At 35.1% G+C, this 22,875-nt stretch overlaps 1 protein-coding gene across 3 annotated transcripts in view; it reads right to left on the reverse strand.

Annotated features, from left to right (window-relative positions):
* The window catches only part of KIF11 (kinesin family member 11), a 64,536-nt gene that overhangs the window by 19,575 nt on the left and 22,086 nt on the right, over window positions 1–22,875 (reverse strand). For all 3 annotated transcript variants that reach the window (XM_037015713.2, XM_037015715.2, XM_037015714.2), the window contains 7 exons: window positions 17,822–17,910; window positions 14,789–14,876; window positions 14,067–14,255; window positions 12,618–12,825; window positions 11,476–11,648; window positions 9,679–9,804; window positions 9,027–9,185 (listed from right to left, as the gene is read on the reverse strand). In XM_037015713.2, coding sequence (XP_036871608.2) covers window positions 9,027–9,185; window positions 9,679–9,804; window positions 11,476–11,648; window positions 12,618–12,825; window positions 14,067–14,255; window positions 14,789–14,876; window positions 17,822–17,910 — 1,032 coding nt within the window. The remainder of the gene's footprint in view (window positions 1–9,026; window positions 9,186–9,678; window positions 9,805–11,475; window positions 11,649–12,617; window positions 12,826–14,066; window positions 14,256–14,788; window positions 14,877–17,821; window positions 17,911–22,875) is intronic.

Below are 22,875 nucleotides of genomic sequence, written 5' to 3' on the forward strand. Positions count from 1 at the left end.
AAAGGTGTGTAGAGAGGAAGAGATTAACATTATGATACTAAAAATTTTTTTCTATACTGACATGAATTATGTTCCCACAGGTAAAAATCACACAAATTCCTGACAAGAGATCTTCAGTTTCACCTCTCTTCCATAGAGGAAAGCAGTCAGTGATATTAAAAGGATAGTGTTATAGGGATATTTTTTAAAGGAAATAATTAACCAACTTTGTTATTATAACTATTAGTAACAAATTACTTTCAGTGTATGTCAAAAATAACCAAATATACCAAGATGTCACACTATGTTTGGACGGATAGATACTAAGTTGCTTCTTAACTGATAACACAACTATTTAAAGGGAAAAGTAACATGGATAAATTAAAGGGTCAAGGGGCCCAAAAACATTATCAATTATTGGAGTTGAAACATATTACAGAATCTAGCTGGAGCATACTATTAAAGTATAAATAGAGTTTTACCTTTGCTCATTTAGTATCTTTAAAAACAAGCCCTTAAAGGCCACAACATACCAGGGACTCACACTGAAAAACGAAACTGCACTAAAGACCATGAAATAGCTAAAAGTGCCCGCAGCATTCTTACTCACTGTGCAGTCCATCATTTGGTAAACATCTCTGAATAACACATCAGTAGACAATACATGTCTAACACTTTGATTATGAATAAACTGTGTCAGTATTTTTACTAGTCTCAAAATAGAAACAAAGGTATTATCAGATTTGTCAGAGTTTTACATAAATGTTTTGTTTATGCTAACCTCAACTTCTAGGAAAATCTAAGAAATAGCTCACGTAAGTAATTTTGTTTCCTTAAAGGCAGAGAAGCCAAATCATTCATGTTAAAACACTTTTCTGATCATAGGTGTTTTGTTTTTAAACAGTTGCTTAACAATTTTAAATATTTCAAAACAACTAATATGTAAAGAACTGATCTATTTTAGAATATACAACTAAAAATGTTCTATACAGGCTTAAAGTAAATACCCTACTGAGGTATGAGAAATTGCTGTAATTTCAACTGCAAGAATATGTTCTAGAAACACATAGAAAAGCCACTCAAAAATGTATGCCTTTCAGGCAATATAATCATCACCACCACTGTAAGATGATCTAAAAAATGTTGGATGCTCCCAAAGACTGTTTCCTCAATAAAAAAATGGACTACTACAACAAAATGGGTAGAGAGGGCAAGTACCTCAACAAAATAAAGGCCATATATGACAAACACACAGCCAATATCATACTTAACAGCGAGAAGTTGAAAGCTTTTCCTCTAAGATCGGGAACAAGACAGAGATACCCACCCTCCCCACGGTTATTAAACATAGTACTGGAGGTCCTGGCCACGGCAATTAGACAAAACAAAGAAATAGAAGAATTCCAGATTGGTAAAGAAGTCAAACTGTCACGATTTGCAGATGACATGATACTGTACATCAAAAACCCTAAAGACTCCACTCCAAAACTACTAGATCTAATATCGGAATTCAGCAAAGTTGCAGGATATAAAATTAACACACAGAAATCTCTGGCGTTCCTATACACTAACAATGAACTAGCAGAAAGAGAAATCAGGAAAACAATTCCATTCACAATTGCATCAAAAAGAATAAGACTGCAACAACATGGATGGAGCTAGAGGGTATTATACTCAGTGAAATAAGCCAAGCGGAAAAAAAGAAATACCAAATGATTTCACTCATCTGTGGAGTATAAGAACAAAGGAAAAACTAAAGGAACAAAACAGCAGCAGAATCACAGAACCCAAGAATGGACTAACAGGTACCAAAATGAAAGGGACTGTGGAGGATGGGTGGGTAGGGAGGGATAAGGGGGGGTGGGGAGAAGAAAGGTGGTATTATGATTAGCATACATAATGGGGGGGAGAAAGGGGAGGGCTGTGCAACACAGAGAAGACAAGTAGTGATTCTACAGCATTTTGCTATGCTTATGGACAGTGATAGTAAAGGGGTTTGTTGGGGGGGGACCTGGTATAGGGGAGAGCCTAGTAAACATAATATTCTTCATGTAATAGTAGATTAATGATAATAAAAAAAAAGAAAAGAGAAAGAAAAGGGGGATTACGCCTTAATAGGATAAAACCAACTGCAAATTACCGATTAATGCATGCTTTACATATCCTTAATTTTTGATCATTTAAAGGGTGTCAGATGATCAGCTATGGAAGTACATTTTCTGATAATTCTCCTTTCTTTAAAAAAAAAAAAAGCAGTTCCTGTGTGGTGATCTCCAATAAGTTCTTCACAATGGTATAAAGGGCATATCAAAGGGCGGGCAAAGGGTCTGTTTGTGTTTATACAGAGGATCAAAGCCTAATTTGGCTACCCAGAAAACGAATTAAGATACGATATGAAGAACTTCCAACATCAACATCCTCTGGAAGAGTCATTCCAGCAGAAGATCATCAAAAAACTTCAACAAAGATCCTGGTGCTGTTGCAGTTGTAGCTGCATTCATCCCACCAGTTCCTGGACTTGCCATTGCAATGAGAAAGGAGATATCTAAGCTGGCCTGTGCATACAGTAAAACAACAAATTTGACTGGATCTAAACTGTTGGAACTCAACCAAGAATTAGGAGAAGTGCAAGTTGCAGTGCCCCAAAATCTTGCAACTATAGACTATCTACTGTTAAAACAACATATGGGATGTGAACAGTTCCCAGGAATGTGTTGTTTTATTTTGTCTGATTTTTCTCAAACTATTCAAATTCAGTTAGACAATATCCATCATATCATTGACAAGTTTTCACAAATGCCTAGGGTGCCTAACTGGTTTTCTTGGTTTCACTGAATATGGCTGGTAATTGTAGGTCTGCTTTGGTTATAAAGCTGTATTCCTATTATGTTAATGTGTGCACGCAATTTAATTAGTAGTTTAAAACCTATACATGCTTATGTTACACTACAAGAAGATATGTCAAAGAAATAATCAATCTTCCGATGTTTTCTTCCGTCTGCTACTTCTATAGCTTTTCTTCTTCCTTCCTAATTACAACCCTTAAGTAGAATTCGTGCCTCATATCGAAATTACCGAGTATCATAATTCTTCCAAGTGGTAAAGATACCTCAAGACAAATGCAGGGCATAGAAGCCACAGGGCATAAATCTGCAAAGAAGTAAAAAGCTAACCTCTTCAAACAATACTGCTTCTCTCTCACTTACCAACTTTACATTTCCCTGTATGGCCCCAGAAGATGACTCGTTAGCCAGAGACGGGTAAGATTCCTCAAGGGAGGAACAACCTAATACAGGCACAGTCGCAGGGGGGCCATTCAGGTGAGAAACTGGGGATCAACAGAGGTGAGGCTTAGAACCTCAACCCCCCTGTTTTAAGAGAAATCTTCTGCATCTGTGGATGTTTTGTTGCCCTTGTCTAGCTTGGATTAATACTTAGTCTCTAGGCACACACAGATCATCTACATTTGCCCTCTTAAAACACTAAACTATGTTTTCTACCTTTATCTTGCATCTACCTACCACTTCAGCATTTTATTAATAATAATAATAATAATAATAATAATAATAATAATAATAATAAGGGAGAAATGTGGGATTCACATATAAATCAAGTATAAAAATCAAACGAATAGGTGGAGCCAAGATGGAGGTGTGAGTAGAGCAGCAGAAATCTCCTCCCAAAACCACATATATCTATGAAAATATAACAAAGACAACTCTTCTTAAATAGAGACCAGAGGACACAGGACAACATTCAGACCACATCCACACCTGCGAAAACACAGCGCCTCGCGAAGGGGCAGCCGCAGCCAGGCTACGCCCACAGCAACAGCAGATATAAACTCCATAGCAGCTGGGCAGGAAGCAGAAGCCCTGTCTGCGCACAGCTGCCCAGAACAAGCCACTAGAGGTCGCTATTCTCCCAGGAGAGGAAGGCCACAAACCAACAATAAGGAAAGCTCTTCCAGCCGTAACTCGTGCCAGCTCTGCAAATTATCTCTATCACCATGAAAAGGCAAAACTACAGGCAGACAAAGATCACAGAGTCAACACCTGAGAAGGAGATAGACCTAACCAGTCTTCCTGAAAAAGAATTCAAAATAAAAATCATGAACATGCTGATGGAGATGCAGAGAAAAACCTAAGAGCAATGGGATGAAGTCTGGAGGGAGATCACAGATGTCAAGAAGGAGATCACAGAAGTGAAACAAACCCTCGAAAGATTTATAAGCAGAATGGATAAGATGCAAGAGGCCATTGAAGGAATAGAAACCAGAGAACAGGAACGTATAGAAGCTGACATAGAGAGAGATAAAAGGATCTCCAGGAACAAAACAATACTAAGAGAAGTATGTGACCAATCCAAAAGGAACAATATCCGTATTATAGGGGTACCAGAAGAAGAAAGAGGAAAACGGATAGAAAGTGTCTTTGAAGAAATAATTCCTGAAAACTTCCCCAAACTGGGGGAGGAAATAATCGAACAGACCACAGAAATACACAGAACGCCCAACAGAAAGGATCCAAGGAGGACAACACCAAGACACATAATAATTAAAATGGCAAGGATCAAGGACAAGGAAAGAGTTTTAAAGGCAGCAAGAGAGAAAAAGCTCACCTATAAAGGAAAACCCATCAGGCTAACATCAGACTTCTCAACAGAAACCCTACAGGCCAGAAGAGAATGGCATGATATATTTAATACAATGAAACAGAAGGGCCTTGAACCAAGGATACTGTATCCAGTACGACTATCATTTAAATATGATGGCGGGATTAATCAATTCCCAAACAAGTAAAAGCTGAGGAAATTTGCTTCCCACAAACGACCTCTACAGGGCGTCTTACAGGGACTGCTCTAGATGGGAGCACTCCTAAAAATAGCTCAGAACAAAACACACAACATATGAAGAATGGAGGAGGAGGAATAAGAAGGGAGAGAAGAAAAGAATCTCCAGACAGTGTATATAACAGCTCCATAAGTGAGCTAAGTTACACAGTAAGATACTAAAGAGGCTAACCTTGAACCTTTGGTAACCATGAATTTAAAGTCTGCAATGGCAATAAGTACATATCTCTCAAGAGTCACCCTAAATGTAAATGGACTGAATGTACCAATCAAAAGACACAGAGTAATAGAATGGATGAAAAAGCAAGACCCATCTATATGCTGCTTACAAGAAACTCACCTCAAACCCAAAGACATGCACAGACTAAAAGTCAAGGGATGGAAAATCATATTTCAGGCAAACAACAGCAAGAAGAAAGCAGGGGTTGCAGTACTAATATCAGACAAAATAGACTTCAAAACAAAGAAAGTAACAAGAGATAAAGAAGGACACTACATAATGATAAAGGTCTCAGTCCAACAAGAGGATATAACCATTCTAAATATATATGCACCCAACACAGGAGCACCAGCATATGTGAAACAAATACTAACAGAACTAAAGAGGGAAATAAACTGCAATGCATTCATTTTAGGAGACTTCAAAACACCACTCACCCCAAAGGATACATCTACTGGGCAGGAAATAAGTAAGGACACAGAGGCACTGAACAACACACTAGAACAGATGGACCTAATAGACATATATAGAACTCTACATCCAAAAGCAGCAAGACATAGATTCTTCTCAAGTGCACCTGGAACATTCTCCAGAATAGACCACATACTAGCCCACAAAAAGAGCCTCAATAAATTCCAAAATAATGAAATTCTACAACCAATTTTTCAGACCACAAAGGTATAAAACTAGAAATAAATTCTACAAAGAAAACAAAAAGGCTCCCAAACACATGGAGGCTTAACAACATGCTTCTAAATAATCAACGGATCAACGAACAAATCAAAAGAGAGATCAAGGAATATATAGAAACAAATGACACCAACAACACAAAGCCCCAACTTCTGTGGGACGCAGCAAAAGCAGTCTTAAGAGGAAAGTATATAGCGATCCAGGCACACTTGAAGAAGGAAGAACAATCCCAAATGAATAGTCTAACATCACAGTTATCGAAACTGGAAAAAGAAGAACAAATGAGGCCTAAAGTCAGCAGAAGGAGGGACATAATAAAGATCAGAGAAGAAATAAACAAAATTGAGAAGAATAAAACAATAGCAAAAATCGACGAAATAGTTCAAATATTCATATGGAAACACCAAAGACCCCGAATAGCCAAAGCAGTCTTGAGAAAGAAGAATAAAGTAGGGGGGATCTCACTCCCCAACTTCAAGCTCTACTACAAAGCCACAGTAATCAAGACAGTTTCGTACTGGCACAAGAACAGAGCCATAGACCAGTGGAACAGATTAGAGACTCCAGACATTAACCCAAACATATATGGTCAATTAATATTTGATAAAGGAGCCATGGACATACAATGGTGAAATGACAGTCTCTTCAACAGATGGTGCTGGCAAAACTGGACAGCTACATGTAGGAGAATGAAACTGGACCATTGTCTAACCCCATACACAAAAGCAAATACGAAATGGATCAAAGACCTGAATGTAAGTCATGAAACCATAAAACTCTTAGAAAAAAACATAGGCAAAAACCTTTTAGACATAAACATGTGTGACCTCTACTTGAACATATCTCCCTGGGCAAGGAAAACAACAGCAAAAATGAACAAGTGGGACTATATTAAGCTCAAAAGCTTCTGTACAGCAAAAGATACCATCAATAGAACAAAAGGAACCCTACAGTATGGGAGAATATATTTGTAAATGACAGATCCGATAAAGGGTTGACGACCAAAATATATAAAGAGCTCACATGCCTCAACAAACAAAAAACAAATAATCCAATTAAAAAATGGGCAGAGGAACAGTTCTCCAAAAAAGAAATACAGATAGCCAACAGACATATGAAAAGATGCTCCACATCGCTAATTATCAGAGAAATGCAAATTAAAACTACAATGAGATACCACCTCACACCAGTAAGGATGGCTGCCATCCAAAAGACAAACAACAACAAATGTTGGCAAGGTTGTAGAGAAAGGGGAACCCTCCTACACTGCTGGTGGGAAAATAAATTACTTCAACCATTGTGGAAAGCAGTATGGAGGTTCCTCAAAATGCTCAAAATAGAAGTATCTTTTGACCCAGGAATCCCACTCCTTGGAATTTACACAAAGAAAACAACTTCTCAGATTCAAAAAGACATATGCACCCCTATGTTTATAGCAGCAGTTTACAATTGCCAAGAAATGGAAGCAATCTAAGTGTCCATCAGCAGATGAATGGCTAAAGAAGATGTGGTGTACATGTACACAATGGAATATTATTCAGCCATAAGAAAACAAATTCTACCATTTGCAACAACATGGATGGAGCTAGAGGGTATTATGCTCAGTGAAATAAGCCAGGCAGAGAAAGACAAGTAGCAAATGATTTCACTCATCTGTGGAGTATAAGAACGAAGAAAAATCTGAAGGAGCAAAACAGCAGCAGAATCACAGAACCCAAGAATGGACTAACAGTTAGCAAACGAAAAGGGACTGGGGAGGATGGGTGGGAAGGGAAGGATGGCGGGGGGGAGGGGGGATGAAAGGGGGCATTATGATTAGCATGTATAATACCGGGGTGTATGGGGAAGGCTGTACAACACAGAGAAGACAAATAGTGATCCTACAGCATCTTACTACACTGATGGACAGTGACTGCAATGGGTTATGTGGGGGGAACTTGGTGATGGGGAGAGTCTAGTAAACATAATGTTCATCATGTAGTTTTAGATTAATGATACAAACAAAAAACTGGGCTAGTAATAGAACCTGTAATTACACTGGTGGAAGAAACACATACTATGTTGCTCAATAAATATTAACTAATATGTTTACTAATATCTGGTATTAATACTTTCTCTGAAAAGTTTCATGCTTATCAATTAGGAAAGCAAATATTATTTTAAAGTTCCTTTGATTCTTACCTAAAAATTTATTATATTTCCCTTCTCATTTTGGGTGACATGATTATGAATTCCCTCTCCTTCATTTTCCAAAGACAAAGAATCCTTTACTTTTACTAATCATGTCAACAGCTTTATTGACCAAAGAGCTCTGTCCTGTAGTAACAGTCTCATTTAATAAAACTTTATACATTCATTACTAAAGCATTTGGTATACCAGGAGTTGTTTTCCTTATATCTGGTATTTGTAGATTATGACTTCCCTGGTTAAGAGATTTCGTTTTGGTTTAAAGCTGTATATAGTGAGGAATAGTTTACGTGGAGGAAGATAAACCGTGAATTACATTTATAATCAATCAATAAAAATTAAAAATTGTATTAATTTACTATAATTTAAATGCCCGACATCAATGAGACCAACATAGTAAGAAAAAGAAGGACATAGTTTATGAAACTATCCATATTACCTTAGGAAAAAACAATTTATGAAGTTACAACATAGATACATGTTCATTTTAGGTGATATACCCATTTTCTTCTAATTGTACTCCCAAGTTTATTTCTCCAGCTTTATCTTTCAACTTAGTGTGAGAAAGGGTCCGTCTTACTTGTCTTACAGTGCTTTACCATAGGATTCTAGATGTAGCAAATACTCAAATATTAACTGATCAAGAAAGTACAGTTGACCCTTGAACCGCATAGGTCCTCTTATACATATTTTTCAATAAATATATTGGAAAATGTTTTGGAGATCTGTGTCAATTTGAAAAAACATTTTCTTTTCTCTAAGTCACTTTATTGTAAGAATATAGTATATAGTACATATAACATACAAAATATGTGTTAACTGACTGATCATGTTATCGGTAAGACTTGCAGTCAACAATCTATTTGTAGTTAAGTTTTGGGGCAGTCAAAAGTTATGTGGATTTGCACCTGCATGGGGGTGGGGACTCAAATGTATTCTCAATTATTTTATATTCATTACTGTTACAAGCAAAATTGGCTATGGTGCTTTTAGGTTTCTAAATTAGTTATATAGCATTCAGATTGTATAACAGGAATTATCAAGTTGAAGATCATAAAACTTTCTTTTTATACTCCCCAAACCACTTAAATAAGATACCTGTGAATGGATTTTCCTCATTGTCTTCAGGTCTTCAGTTAAGCTTTCACATAACTTCTGTGATTCAGCAAAGGAAGAAATCGTAGTTTCTTGTAGTTCATGTAGATTGTTACACAGTATACTGAGAAAGCAATCCATTTCCTTTTTCTGATCCTCTATCTTTGAAGGAAAAAAATTAATTTTTCTTTTTTTAAATTAAAAAATATTAAGAAAAATTTTTTGTACAAAATAGAAAAGGTAGAAAACATGCAGAAAAGTCCCTTACCCTCTCCAGCTCAGAGAACCCCAGTCCTACTCCCACCTCCGAGATAATTGCTACATTTTAAACACTTCCAGACTTTTCTGTGCATATTTGACATGTATGTATGCATGTGTGTATACATTTATATGTGCATCTTCCTCACCCACCATATGATAGCATGCTATATATGCCACTATATAAACTTAAACATTTATCTTGAAGGTCATTCTTTTTTCTTAGCCATGATTCTGCTGACCACATCAATAGCAGAGAACATTGTACATCGCCTTCCTCCTCCAGATTCATTGTCACAACCCACGGGTTTTGCATGTAGACATTATCTCCAAGTGTGGCCACAGAGAGTTTCTTTCTTAAAAAAAAGGTGACTGTTAAGGATATAACATTTGTTACCTTATTAGCCACTACTAATGAAGTCTTGAAAATATGCTTCAGTTGACTATTGATTTTCAATATAGACACCACAGTAGGGGATAAAACTGTTTCCAATGAACTTAGAAGATCAGTCTTAAGCATATTCTGGTTTTAAAAATAAACAAACACATCTTTAGAAAGAATATTTTCACTTCCATAAACTGGGCTTATTAAATAATATCTTCAGTACTTTGTTAACTAAACACATGCATATTAAAATTCTAAGTTTCTATTCTCTATAGTCTACAGAGCCTATTTTTTACTAGAGTTTATACTCAGCATAAGACACACAATCTTTCCTACAGCAACTAAGAAAATGGTCGCTTAGTAGATGAGATTCTTAGCAGTCTAATAATGCAGGAGTCAGAAGAATTCAGAAGACGAGCAACTGACAGTCATTTGATGTCAGCATTGCAAAGAGAGGAAATTTTTTATATCTGCATTAAAAAAATAATAAATTTCAAACAAGTTTAGGTTACTAGTCAAAAAGGCTGAAAACAAATAGTCTTCAGAAGTAGGCTTTGGGCTGGAGGTACTTAACTTGAAGACCTAGTAACTTAGATCCTGTTGTATCAGAAGAACTTGTCAAGGTTCTTATTTTTCTCAAGGCATATGGAGAGCTGAGAAAGTACTATAGACTGGTAATTTTTATGAAAATCAAAACAAATTCCAACCTAAGTTTTCTTTCACGAGGGGAGGGGTGAGGAACTACAACAGAAATAATTAGTAAATACTTAAAAGAAAAGGCTACTAGTATTCTTCAGGAAAGAAGAGCTATTATACTAATTTCAATTCATTCTGCTAGAGAAGCAGTTATCTCTTCTGACTCAAGCAATGCTTATAACTCAGTATATACCTTGATAAGAAGACATTAATAAGTACAGACTACCATTTAGTGAATGAATCAATTTCCATTAAGTTAGTACTGACAGCATCTTTTAACTTTATCAAATTTGGGTAGTTAAAGAAATCTATCACAGTGTCATACAAGCACTGAATATAGGCATAGTGTCAGCTAACATTTGTAGTATTCACTTGAAAAACATTCAACAAATACTGTTAAACTCAAAAAGGGAGGCAGAGGACCTACACAAAGAAGAAAGCAAAGTGATATGGCCAAGAGCTTCCTAGATAACTCATACAATTACAAAATAAAGAGTATGCACAAATCTGGTATAGAAGACATAATACTAAGTGTAATTAGTTGAGTGACTTCTGTAGAACTATGAAAAAGAACCTTATAAAGCCTAGAAGGGCTTCATCACACAAATCTGACCCCACAAATTGTCACATGTATTCCTAGAATTCTATAAATTATTCTCCTTGCACATTTTTCTGTGCTACTGTAGTTTTAAAATTAACCCTCTAATATCCCCTTCTGGTTGGGTCAGTGTAACATCAACAAGGCCATTCCAGGACTTTTGAGGAAAGGATGATTTACCAATTTCTAAGCCAACAAACTTGGGCCCCTTAATTCATGTGGAGCTAAACCTACCCTTTCTAGTATCATATATCAAAGCTTACTAATTCCTACTCTTAGTGCCCTAAAATATAAGTGAAAAAAGTTTCAAAGGTTGGTTATATGCATTTGGAAATTAATCTTTCTAGGAGAAAAAGCCAGTGGAGAGATTTGCCTTTAAAAATATAAAGTTATTCTCTTAAAGCAATATGTTATCACTGTGTCTAGTGAAGCTTAAGATGAAAGAATAGCAGATAACCTGGTTTTTAAAGTCTTATCAAATGTAACCCTTCAAAATACTTTAAGAGATTACTAACAATCATTGTCTGAAGTACTGTTTTACTTTCTGCTGCTAATGATTGTTCTTTTAATAACATATTAGAAATCTGAGAAACATGTGTAGACACATTTTCTGGAACAGACGTGAGAGATCCAAGTGCTGTTGTAGTAATGGTGTCTAATGCAGAGACACTGGAAGACAGCAGGTTACCTATACAAAAAAAAAAAAAAGGATGTAAACTTTGTCATAAATATTTTTAAATACAGTTAGAACCACTTCAAAGAGGTTGGCAAAATTATAGCCTTGTGGAAATTTCTAATAACAAATAAGCTTAAAATAATTGGCTCAGTATATAAGGAAATATTTAAAATATAAATCATGTATGTTCTACAGTATTCTGTAAACACTTAACATATATTTATAAGTATTTCAGGCCCATAACTACAGCTCACAGTAAACCAAGAATTAGAATATCCTAAAATTAATCTCTAACTGAAAGTAGTAATACACAGTATTAACAGTAGATAAAAGAGGTTATAGAAGCAAAAGAAACTAGAAATCAATAAACAAAATTTATTGTGGTTGGCTTAGAGTGACTAGACTTAGGTGATTTAAAAAATTTTTATATTTCTGCTTTCAAATTTTTTATAATGGGGATAATAATAATACTTTCATGATAAATAAATACTTGAAAGAGTTTTTCCTAAATGAAGATAACAATGATAGTTAAAAATGATACACACATATATTCTGACAATATAAAAAAACATTCAGAATATTATCAAACATTATCCAAAGAAAAAAAAGTTACAGAATGTTTGTACACAGAAAATTTCTAGAAGGAAAAAACAGGAAATTTAATATATGGAGAATGAGGCAGGGTCAGGGAAAAAGGGGACTTTTACTTCTAAAGTTTATACACTTAGTTATTGTTTAGTAAACATAATTTATTTTACAGAAATACCCCCCAAAAAAAACTCCAACTAAAATTTGTTTTAATTCAAAGGCAGTTTCATAAAAGCATTAACTCCCTGTCTGAACAGAGAGTGAGTGCTCTGGAGGGAACCAGTTACACTGTCATCTGAGTTTTTAATAACATTATCAGTTTTGAAATTGGTCTCACACTACACACACAAAAAACACACAAAGACTACAGTAATTAGACATTTTTGAACTTACCAAACAAGGTCTTGTGAACTTCTAGCATGGCCTTTTGTTTTGAGCTGCCATCCTTAATTAATTCTTCCATAGTATTAAACAGACTACTCAGGTTTTTGCCAAAAATATCCTGAGCTTCTGCATTGTGTTGATCAACTGCCTTCTTACGATCCAGCTTGGAGTGGAGACCAGATACATCTTTTGTAGTTTCTTCAACTGTACCAAGCAACTATAAGATTAAAAAAAAAAAGGTTACTAAGATAGATATGACACAAGCAGTCTAATGAAAATATTTGTGCTAACATAAGGATTTTTGCTGATGAGAACTACTAAGTCTTAAACATTGTGTCAGAAGAAATTTTTAAGCTCACGCCAATTCATCCAGGTCCCCAGGAATGTTTATTCCTTTCACATAACCACCCAGGCAGGAAATCTGAGTTTGCCCATCTATTACGTGTTACTATTTCTTCAAAAGTACATCTAATAAAAAATTAAATACATTCAATATCTTTCATCATTAATAGAAGACTAAATTCTTTTTGACTGATTAGTTTTAAACATGACTACAGGGAAAAAGCACTGTATCATTATTCTAAATGTTCACTAAGTAGATTAAACTTGTTTCTATTTTCAGAACTTCAGGGATAGTTTTTCCTTAAGCCAGCATCTCCAAGGAGGAAAATTCATTTGAAATAGTAAAATAATGTTTTTTGAATCGACTAAAATATCATGTGACCAATTCTAGGAATTTACCCTAAGGATACAGCAGCCCAATTTGAAAAAAAGACAGACGCACCCCTATGTTTATCACAGCACTATTTACAATAGCCAAGAAATGGAAGCAACCTAAGTGTCCATCAGTAGATGAATGGATAAAGAAGATGTGGTACATATACACAATGGAATATTATTCAGCCATAAGAAGAAAACAAATCCTACCATTTGCAACAACATGGATGGAGCTAGAGGCTATTATGCTCGGTGAAATAAGCCAGGGGGAGAAAGACAAGTACCAGATGATTTCACTCGTATGTGGAGTATAAGAACAAAGGAAAAACTGAAGGAACAAAACAGCAGCAGAATCACAGAACCCAAGAAAGGACTAACAGTTACCAAAGAGAAAGGGACTGGGGAGGATGGGTGGGATGGGAGAAGGTGGGGAGGAGGGGGCCTTACGATTAGCATGTATAATGTGGGTGGGGCACAGGGAGGGCTGTGCAACACAGAGAAGACAAATAGTGATTTTACAGCATCTTACTACACTGATGGACAGTGACTAATGGGATATGTGGGGGGGGACTTGGTAAAGGGGGGAGTCTAGTAAACATAATGTTCCTCATGTAATTGTAGATTAATGATACCAAAAAAAACTTTCACAATTAATGCTTAAAGTAAAGAAAGCTATGAAAAGCTACTTCTACCTGTCCTCTAATCTCTTTAAAGCAGGTACAAATCAAGAAAAGAACAAACCCTGCTGGCAGCATCATGAAGTTTCTCCTCAGTGCTTTCCAAAGCTGAGGTGATATATTCTTCTTCAACAAGTTGTAATTTAGTTTCTTGTAAATGTTTTTGAGTGGTTTCAAGTTCCTGTGTCTTATTTTGCAGGTCAGATTTACACTGGTCAAGTTCATTTTTATTATCCATAAACAACTCTGTAACCTAAATATAACACATTAAACATTTTTTTAAAGAATTAAAAAGTTACCAGGTAGGTTAGCACATTTAATATGACATGTAGTTTCTTAACGTAAATTCATTAAAAACTGTGAGATCAAGTAACAGGTCTAGTGTAGTGGCGTCAATTCTTCAGTCTCCTTCCAACACTGCCAATGTGAAGGTGGCACAGAAGGGTCAGGTCTTCCACCTTATTTAACACTTGGTATCTCTCAACATTTGCTTTCCCTTATCTGATAAACACATTAATGAAAATTTTTCAGCATTCACTATTTAGCTTTATCAATAAAATCACACAATTTAGTTAATTTCTAGTAATGTTGCAGTAATTCAAGTATCAAAATAGATAGGTTCTTCATTATCATTGATGACAGTAACATTATGATACAACTTACTTTTAGTATCAGAGTCAGCAAGAAAAATATCCTTACAAAAAAAATATCAGGTCCCTCACATTCTGAAATTTTCCTCTATTATTTGTTTTTTAGGTAACATTTAATATTGTTTTGAAAGCTTACCCTGCTTAGCTCCTCCTCAACAGCACCAATTTTTTCCATCAATTCTACAATGTGTTCTTCCTGAACAGTCAGTTTTCCATTCATGGCTCTAAAATAAAGTTAACATGAGTTTAACAGTTAATATTTTTTCCTAATTCCCCTAAAATTTATTCTAACACAACCGTGGCAGTTATACATAATTTCTCTACCACTTATCACTATTATAATAGTGATGCCTAAGTGTCAACAATAAATACAAATTGTAAAAACAAATGTATTCCTTGTCCTTGTTTCACAAATGGACTGTTTTTCTTGTGCCCTCCATTTTGAAACTGAGAATCCCTACCTCTGAGTGGGTAAAGTCCATGTGTATATAAAACTTGAGATGCTACAAAGCTGACAAAGGACTATAACTCACACAGAGGTGGGGGAATACAGCTTAAGAGTTTGTACTCAGGAATATGGAGTATAAATAGGAGCCAACAATCCAGAAAACTTGAAGGCATCATATGTCAACAGAGAAGAGGTGAGAAAAACTGGGAAACTGAATTAAAGTAAGTATACAGAGCACTTACCCCGCTGCCCCCTACACACATACCCCAGGACAAACTCCAACATACCAGCACAGAAATCCTCATGAGATAAAAGGAGTATTCTCTAGAACACAGCTCCTCAACCTCAGCCCTACTGCTATTTTGGACCAGATAATTCTCTCCATTCTAATGGGTCTCTTTGGTCTCTTACGCATTAGCAAATTGCAGAAGCTGTCTTTTATTCTTCTAATTCCTTCTTAACTCCCAACAATTTTCTATTCCACTCTGTGCTTAAATGACAAAGATTCTTTTGTGGAATGCAAATTTCAAGTTATTAGCTAGAGACATTGTTGATTAAAGGAAATACTAGAACTGAGGTGTAAGAGGAGAGTTAATTCTAACAGCTTTTTTATTAACTATATTAGTTCTTTATCTTTAATGTAGACTTAAATATTTGAGATGCTTTTCTATTGTTTGTACAAGGCTATTTTGTGGGTGAGTTTTAATATAGTTTTAAAAGGTCTGTTGGGATAAATAAAGCATTATCCTGTTTTAAATGTTGGCTGCAGCTTTTGTGATTCCTTTCAGACTTAGAGTAATAATTTCAAGAGCTTTTTCAGAAAGAACTTTGTTTCAGATTAGGCCTCCTGTCTATTAAGAGCAAACATTGTCTTTTCAATCATAGGATTGATAATCTAAAAATAGTTATTTCTTAATCCAAAATACATCAAAGAAATGGACAACAGAAAACAGGGAAATTAGACAATCAGTCCACAATGTCTAATATTTGACTATTAACAGCAGAAGAAACTAATATTAGCAAATCAAGGGACAAAAGCACTTGTAGATATTCATTGGTTGCCTACTACGCACCCATTTCCAGCACCCAGATTTTCTTTGGAGGATGGCTCTCCCCTGACTGCACAACAGCCAAGCTGTCTGGGAGGGTAGGAGGCCTGACTCCATTCCCAGATCCAGGGACTAAGCCTGACTGGTTCAAGACAGTCAGGGAAATTCAGCTCCTTTGTCAGTTATTGATTCATGTGCGGACACAACTCAGGCCTAAACTAATCAGTAAGTGATGTTCCCTGGGACAGTTTTGATGGTAAAAGAACAGGCAGTCTCTCATCCATGGTGGACATGAATGAGAACATGTAGCCGCTCTGCTGCTAACCATCATCCCTGATGAACAGCTAACCCTAGGAGAAAGCCACTACTCAGGGCAGGGGTAGGAAGAGATAGAAACTGGATCCTTGTGTTACTAGATTAAACAACTGTGAAGATCATTTTATCCCTTGCTGTTTTAAGATAGCTGAAATTGGGTTTCCTAGCAACCAACAGCATTCCGATACTAAACTTAAAATATAAAAAGTACCTATTGAATAAGAATCATTGTATTAAAAATATTAAAATGGTGGAAATAGGGACAACTGTAAAGTGAAGAATTGAAAAATATAATGAAACACTATACTGCCTATGCTGGAGAAATATATCTGAAAACCAGAGAAACAGAAAAAAAGAATGAAAAATACCAAGTTTAAGAATTAAGTACAAATTTACAAAAAATAAAATGCTTTGTGAACTGGTTATGGGCTATGGAAGAATCAAATAAAACTAAAGTAACACAGAAAGAATAAAAGAATTATTGTTTAATAACCTACTATATTTATATGATATAAATTTGAGCATTTTAAAGTTAGCATTTGAACTAATCAGGAGGATAGATCACACTACGACAATTGAAAATAACATGGAAAAAATCAGCTTATTAATGATTTATGTGCTATCAGAACGATCATTTAATACCTATAAAAAAGTTGAGTAAGAGATTATATACTAAATGCTTTTATCAGTTAGCTCTAAATACCTTTTTTACCACTCCTTAATATCTTCAAGGTTAAATGCAAACAGGAATTTTCAAATTATAATCCTTAGCATCCCTTGCTTTCTGTTAATGGGCTGTTGTTGTTTCTACATAAAGCTTCAGTAGAAGCTTTCCTTCAAACAAACTACTCTAGGGCTTTAAAAAGTGAATCATCAGTGGTTGCCAGGGGTTAAGGATCACTGGGGAAGATGGGTGGGTATTAACTATAAAGGGGTAGCAAGAGGGAGATCTTTTTAATGATAGGATAATTCTGTATCTTAATTCTAGAACTACATGAATCTACAAATGTGCTAAAATGCATAGAGTTATACACACACATTGTACCAATATCAATTTCTCAGTTTTGATATTGTACTAAAGTTACATAAAAGGTAACCAATGGGGAGAACTGGGTGAAAATACATGGGACCTCCGTACTCTTCTAGTAACTTCATGCAGAAGTATAATTATTTAAAAATGAAGTTACATAAAAAATTTTTTAACTGATAATTACTTGTTAATGTCAAAACAAAAAAGTATTTATAGGAGACACTAGATACAATGATTTTATTTACTGTCATGTTTTTATATTTACTTCATACAATCCGTTATCAGAAAATGCTTATTCTTAGAGATTAATTCCCATAGCCAATTTACCTAAAATGTTCTTCAGAAATGTACACCCCATTTTTTTCACGGGCTGCAGCAAGATCTCGTTTCAGACGCTCTATCTCTTCCGTATATTCCTATACAAGAAAAATGTTGTAGGTGTCAATTTAGTACTTAACTCTTTTTTTCATTCAGTTTGGGAGGATATATAATAAATAAAACATTCAGTTACCCTTTTTGTTTTTCAAAGCTTAAAAAAGTAAGATAAAATGTCATAACCATACTTATCATTCAACATTAACCTGTTTAGAATAAGGTCTTTGAACAGTTTTCAAAGCTGCTTTAAATGAACTCACTGTAAAAAAAAAATATATATGGGCTTTCAGAGAAAAAAACACAACCTCCAGTACCCAGGTTGGTCTCCAAGTCACATTTCACACCAAAAGGAACCAGGATTCCTTAGATGAGTCTGACTCTAGGACTAGAGCATGAAACCCTCAAGATAAATGTGGAACATTTTGTCAAACAAAATAGGAGGGAAGTTTAACGCAAAGTCTAGACTAGCGAAAAGGACTAAGAACCCACTTGATGAGGTAACAACCAGCCAAAGATGGGACAATTTGAACATCAGTAAGGATAATAACTACAATGGGTTAACAAATATTTTAAGTCTATGAGTTTATAATGACATTAAGGAAGCTAGGAAACAAACTCATTATTCTGAAAACTGCTAAATAAAGGAAGCAATTCAAGCATTTGTTCCCCTCCTCTAAGAACCCTTGAGTAGCTGAAGGAAAGATCCTCTTTATAAAAGTAGTCCAACAATCTGTTAGGAAAGAATAATTGCATTAAAAAATAGCATTTTGCAACCCTAATGGATCAAGTCATTTTGCAAGAACTAATGGATCAATTCATTCATTATCAGTTCCTCAAAAAAAGAAAGAACTTATGTGCTTCCTGGTGGAAGTACATACCATCATCCATGAAGTAGTTTTGCAAAGATATGTAAGATAAAACCTGAATCTATTAAGCCTAAAGATTTAACTACCAATTCATAGAAAATACAAACAATAGAACATGTCAAAAGCTACTACAGGAAAATTCTTCAGGACAAGTAATATAGGTACTGCCTCAAATAAATTACAGGAGAAAAACAGAAGTAAGAAGAACCTATCCATTGAGACCTGAAGATAGGTCAAAAAATTGCCCTAGAATTTTAAACGATGATTGAATATTTTATATTAAAGAATTAGTGTTAAATATTTTTATATTTAATAATAGCACTAGAGTTCAAAAATTAAGTGTCTAAATAAAATGAATGGATACAAAAGAGCCTGGTATTTTAAAAATAATGAGCACAAAATCACTGTAGTTGTTCTCGGGTCCTAACAATTTTGAGACCCTTTACAAAGAAAAAGCTTTTCTCATATAAAATTTCTTTTAAATTGTCTACCTGATTCCAAAAATTATAACAAAAGTAATTAGAACTGTGTTGTATTGGTGGAGGGACATATGTATAAATCAATGGGACAAAATAGAGAGCCCAGAGATGTGCCCACGCAAATATAAGCAGTTGCTTCTTCACAAGGTACAAAATCAATTTAATGGAGAAAATATGGCCTTTTCAAAAAAGGATGCTAAAGCAATACAAATACCCAACAGGGGTATTTGGCTTATGTTTTACACCTTATATAAAAAGCACCTCAAAATGGAGGTTCATAGACCAAAATGTGAAATGTAGAAATATAAAACTTAAAGAGTAAAAGAAAAATCTTCAGCGCCTAGAGAGAGCTATGCAAAAAGTTCTCAGAATTGACACCAAAAGCACAATCCTAGAAAATTGATAAATTAGACTACATTCAGATTAAAAACATTTGCTCTGCTAAAGCCCATAGGAAAAGGATGAGAAGGCAAGCTACAGCCTGGAAGAAATAAATGTAACCCATATTTGTGACAAAGGACTGGTAAATCTAGAACATATTAAGAACTTTCAAACCACAACAATAAATAATAATAATCCACTGGAAAATGAGCCTAAAGGCATGAACAGACATTTCACCAAAAAGGATCATCAAACAGCAAATAGGCACACGAAAAGATGCTCAACATCATTAGCCATTAGAGAAATGTAAGTTAAAACCACAGTGAGATATTTATCACCTATCACAATCATCGAATACCTGAAAATTTAAAAAAGCATGCTGATGAGGATGTGGAGAAACTGGATCACTCATACATTGTTAATGGAAATAGAATATGGTACATCCACTCTGGAAAATAGCTTGGCAGTTTCTTAAAAAAATTAAAACAGTTAATTACCATACAAACCAACAATTACGCTCTTGGGCAATTATCCCAGAGTAATGAAAATTTATGTTGACACAAATCAGAAACAAATGTTCACAGCAGTTTTATTTATAATTATGAAAAGCTGCATCAGCCTGTATGCCATTCAACAAGTGAATGGTTATACAAACTGTACATGTGGTATAAACGTACCATAGGATACTACTCAGCACTAAAAAGGAAAGATCTATTGATAATGCACAACTCAGGTGAACCTGCAAAGAATTATACTGAGTGAAAAAAGGCAATTTCAAGAGTTTACATACCGTATGATTCCATTCAATAACATTTTTGAAATGGTAAAAGTTTAGAAAAAAGTTCGCTAAGTTGTTCATCTAAAACCAATATAATATTGTATATAAATCATACTTCATTAAAAAAAGTTTTTTCAAGTTAGAAATAGAGGACATATTAATGGATACTAGACATTAGGGAAGGGAGGTGGGAGTGGGAAAGAACTGATTATAAAAGGGCAACATGAGGGATCCTTGTGGTGATGTAACTGTTTAGTATCTTGACTGTGGTGGTGGATCCATGAACCCACACATGACAAAACTGTATAGAACTAAATACACACATGCAAATTAAGTACAAGGAAAATGATTCCTTAAGTGGGGAATAAGATCAGTGGATTATTATGAATGTCAATATCCCTGTGGTGATATTTTATTATAATATGACAAAATATACAAAGGATTTCTCTGTATTATTTCTTTCAACTGCATGTGAATCTAAAATTATATCAATAAAAACCTTAATAAAAAAAAGGAAAAGACAAGTCAAATAGGGAAGAAACTTACAAATCAGCCCATTAAAAGCTTGTTATCTAGAAGATATGAACTCTTTACAACTTAATGAAGAAAACAACCCAAAACAACATATCTCCCCAGGCAAGGGAAACAAAAGCAAAAATGAACAAGTGGGACTATATCAAACTAAAAAGCTTCTGTACAGCAAAGGATACCATCAGTAGAACAAAAAGACATCCTACAGTATGGGAGAATATATTCATAAATGACATATCTGATAAGGGGTTAACATCCAAATGATATAAAGAGCTCATGCACCTCAACAAACAAAAAGCAAATAAGCTAATTAAAAAATGGGCAGAAGAGCTGAACAGTTCTCCAAAGAAGAAATTCAGATGGCCAACAGGCACATGAAAAGATTCTCCACATCGCTAATCATCAGAGAAATGCAAATTAAAACCACAATGAGATATCACCTCACACCAGTTAGGATGGCCAACATCCAAAAGATAAACAGCAACAAATATTGGCAAGGATGTGAAGAAAGGGGAACCCTCCTACATTGCTGGTGGGAATGTAAGCTAGTTCAACCATTGTGGAAAGCAGTATGGAGGTTCCTCAAAAAACTAAAAATAGAAATACCATTTGACCCAGGAATTCCACTTCTAGGAATTTACCTTAAGAATGCAGGAGCCCAGTTTGAAAAAGACAGATGCACCCCTATGTTTATCGCAGCGCTATTTACAATAGTCAAGAAATGGAAGCAACCTAAGTGTCCATCAGTAGATAAATGGATAAAGAAGATGTGGTACATATACACAATGGAATATTATTCAGCCATAAGAAGAAAACAAATCCTACCATTTGCAACAACATGGATGGAGCTAGAAGGTATTATGCTTAGTGAAATAAGCCAGGCAGAGAAAGACAAATATCAAATGATTTCACTTATCTGTGGAGTATAACAACAAAGCAAAGCTGAAGGAACAAAACAGCAGCAGACTGACAGAACCCAAGAATGGACTGAGTTACCAAAGGGAAAGGGACTGGGGAGGGTGGGTGGGAAGGGATAAGGGGGAAAATGGGGCATTATGATTAGCACACATAATGTAGGGGGCGGGGACATGGGAAAGGCATTATATACAGAGAAGACAAGTAGGGATTCTATAGCATCTTACTATGCTGATAGACAGTGACTGTAATGGGGTATGTGGGGATGACTTGATAATGGGGGGAGTCTAGTAACCATAATGTTGTTCAAGAAATTGTACATTAATGATATATAAAAAAAAAGCCCAATTAAAAATTAGGCAAAGAATTTGGATAGACACTTCACTAAAGAGATATACAAATGGATAATAAGCATGTGAAAGATGTTCAAATATCATTTTCCATTAAGGAAATGCTAATTAAAACCATACTGACAGACCATTATACACTTGATAGAAAGCTAAAATTAAACACACAGACTATTAACAAGTGTTGAACAGGATGTGGAAAAACTGCAATCCTCATACACTGCTGGTGAAAATTTAAAGTGGTACAACCACTTCAGAGAACAGTTTCATAAAGAGTTAAACATAAACTTACTATACAACCCAGAAATTAAACCACTAGGTGTCTACCCAAGAAAAATGAAAACACCTCACCAACTCAGACTTGTACATGAATGTTCACAGCATTATTGGAAATAATCCAAATGTCCATCTACTGATGAATGGAAAAATAAAAATGTGGTATTATCCATACAACGGAATACTATTCAGCAATAAAAAGAAAACTCTATTCATACTAGCTACAACAGATGGAGCTCAAATATTATACCAAGTGAAAGAAGCTTCAATGCAAAAGATCGACTACTGTATGATTCTTTTTATAACAAATATCCAGAAAAGACAATTCCATAGATAGAAAACAGGATTAGTGGTTGACTGTTTGCAAAGTGGCAAAGGCGAACTTTATAGGGTGACTGGAATTTCCTAAAATTAGATCATGGTGATGTTGCAG

The sequence above is a fragment of the Manis javanica genome, chromosome 7, assembly GCF_040802235.1.
Source record: "Manis javanica isolate MJ-LG chromosome 7, MJ_LKY, whole genome shotgun sequence".
Classification (NCBI taxonomy): domain Eukaryota; kingdom Metazoa; phylum Chordata; class Mammalia; order Pholidota; family Manidae; genus Manis; species Manis javanica.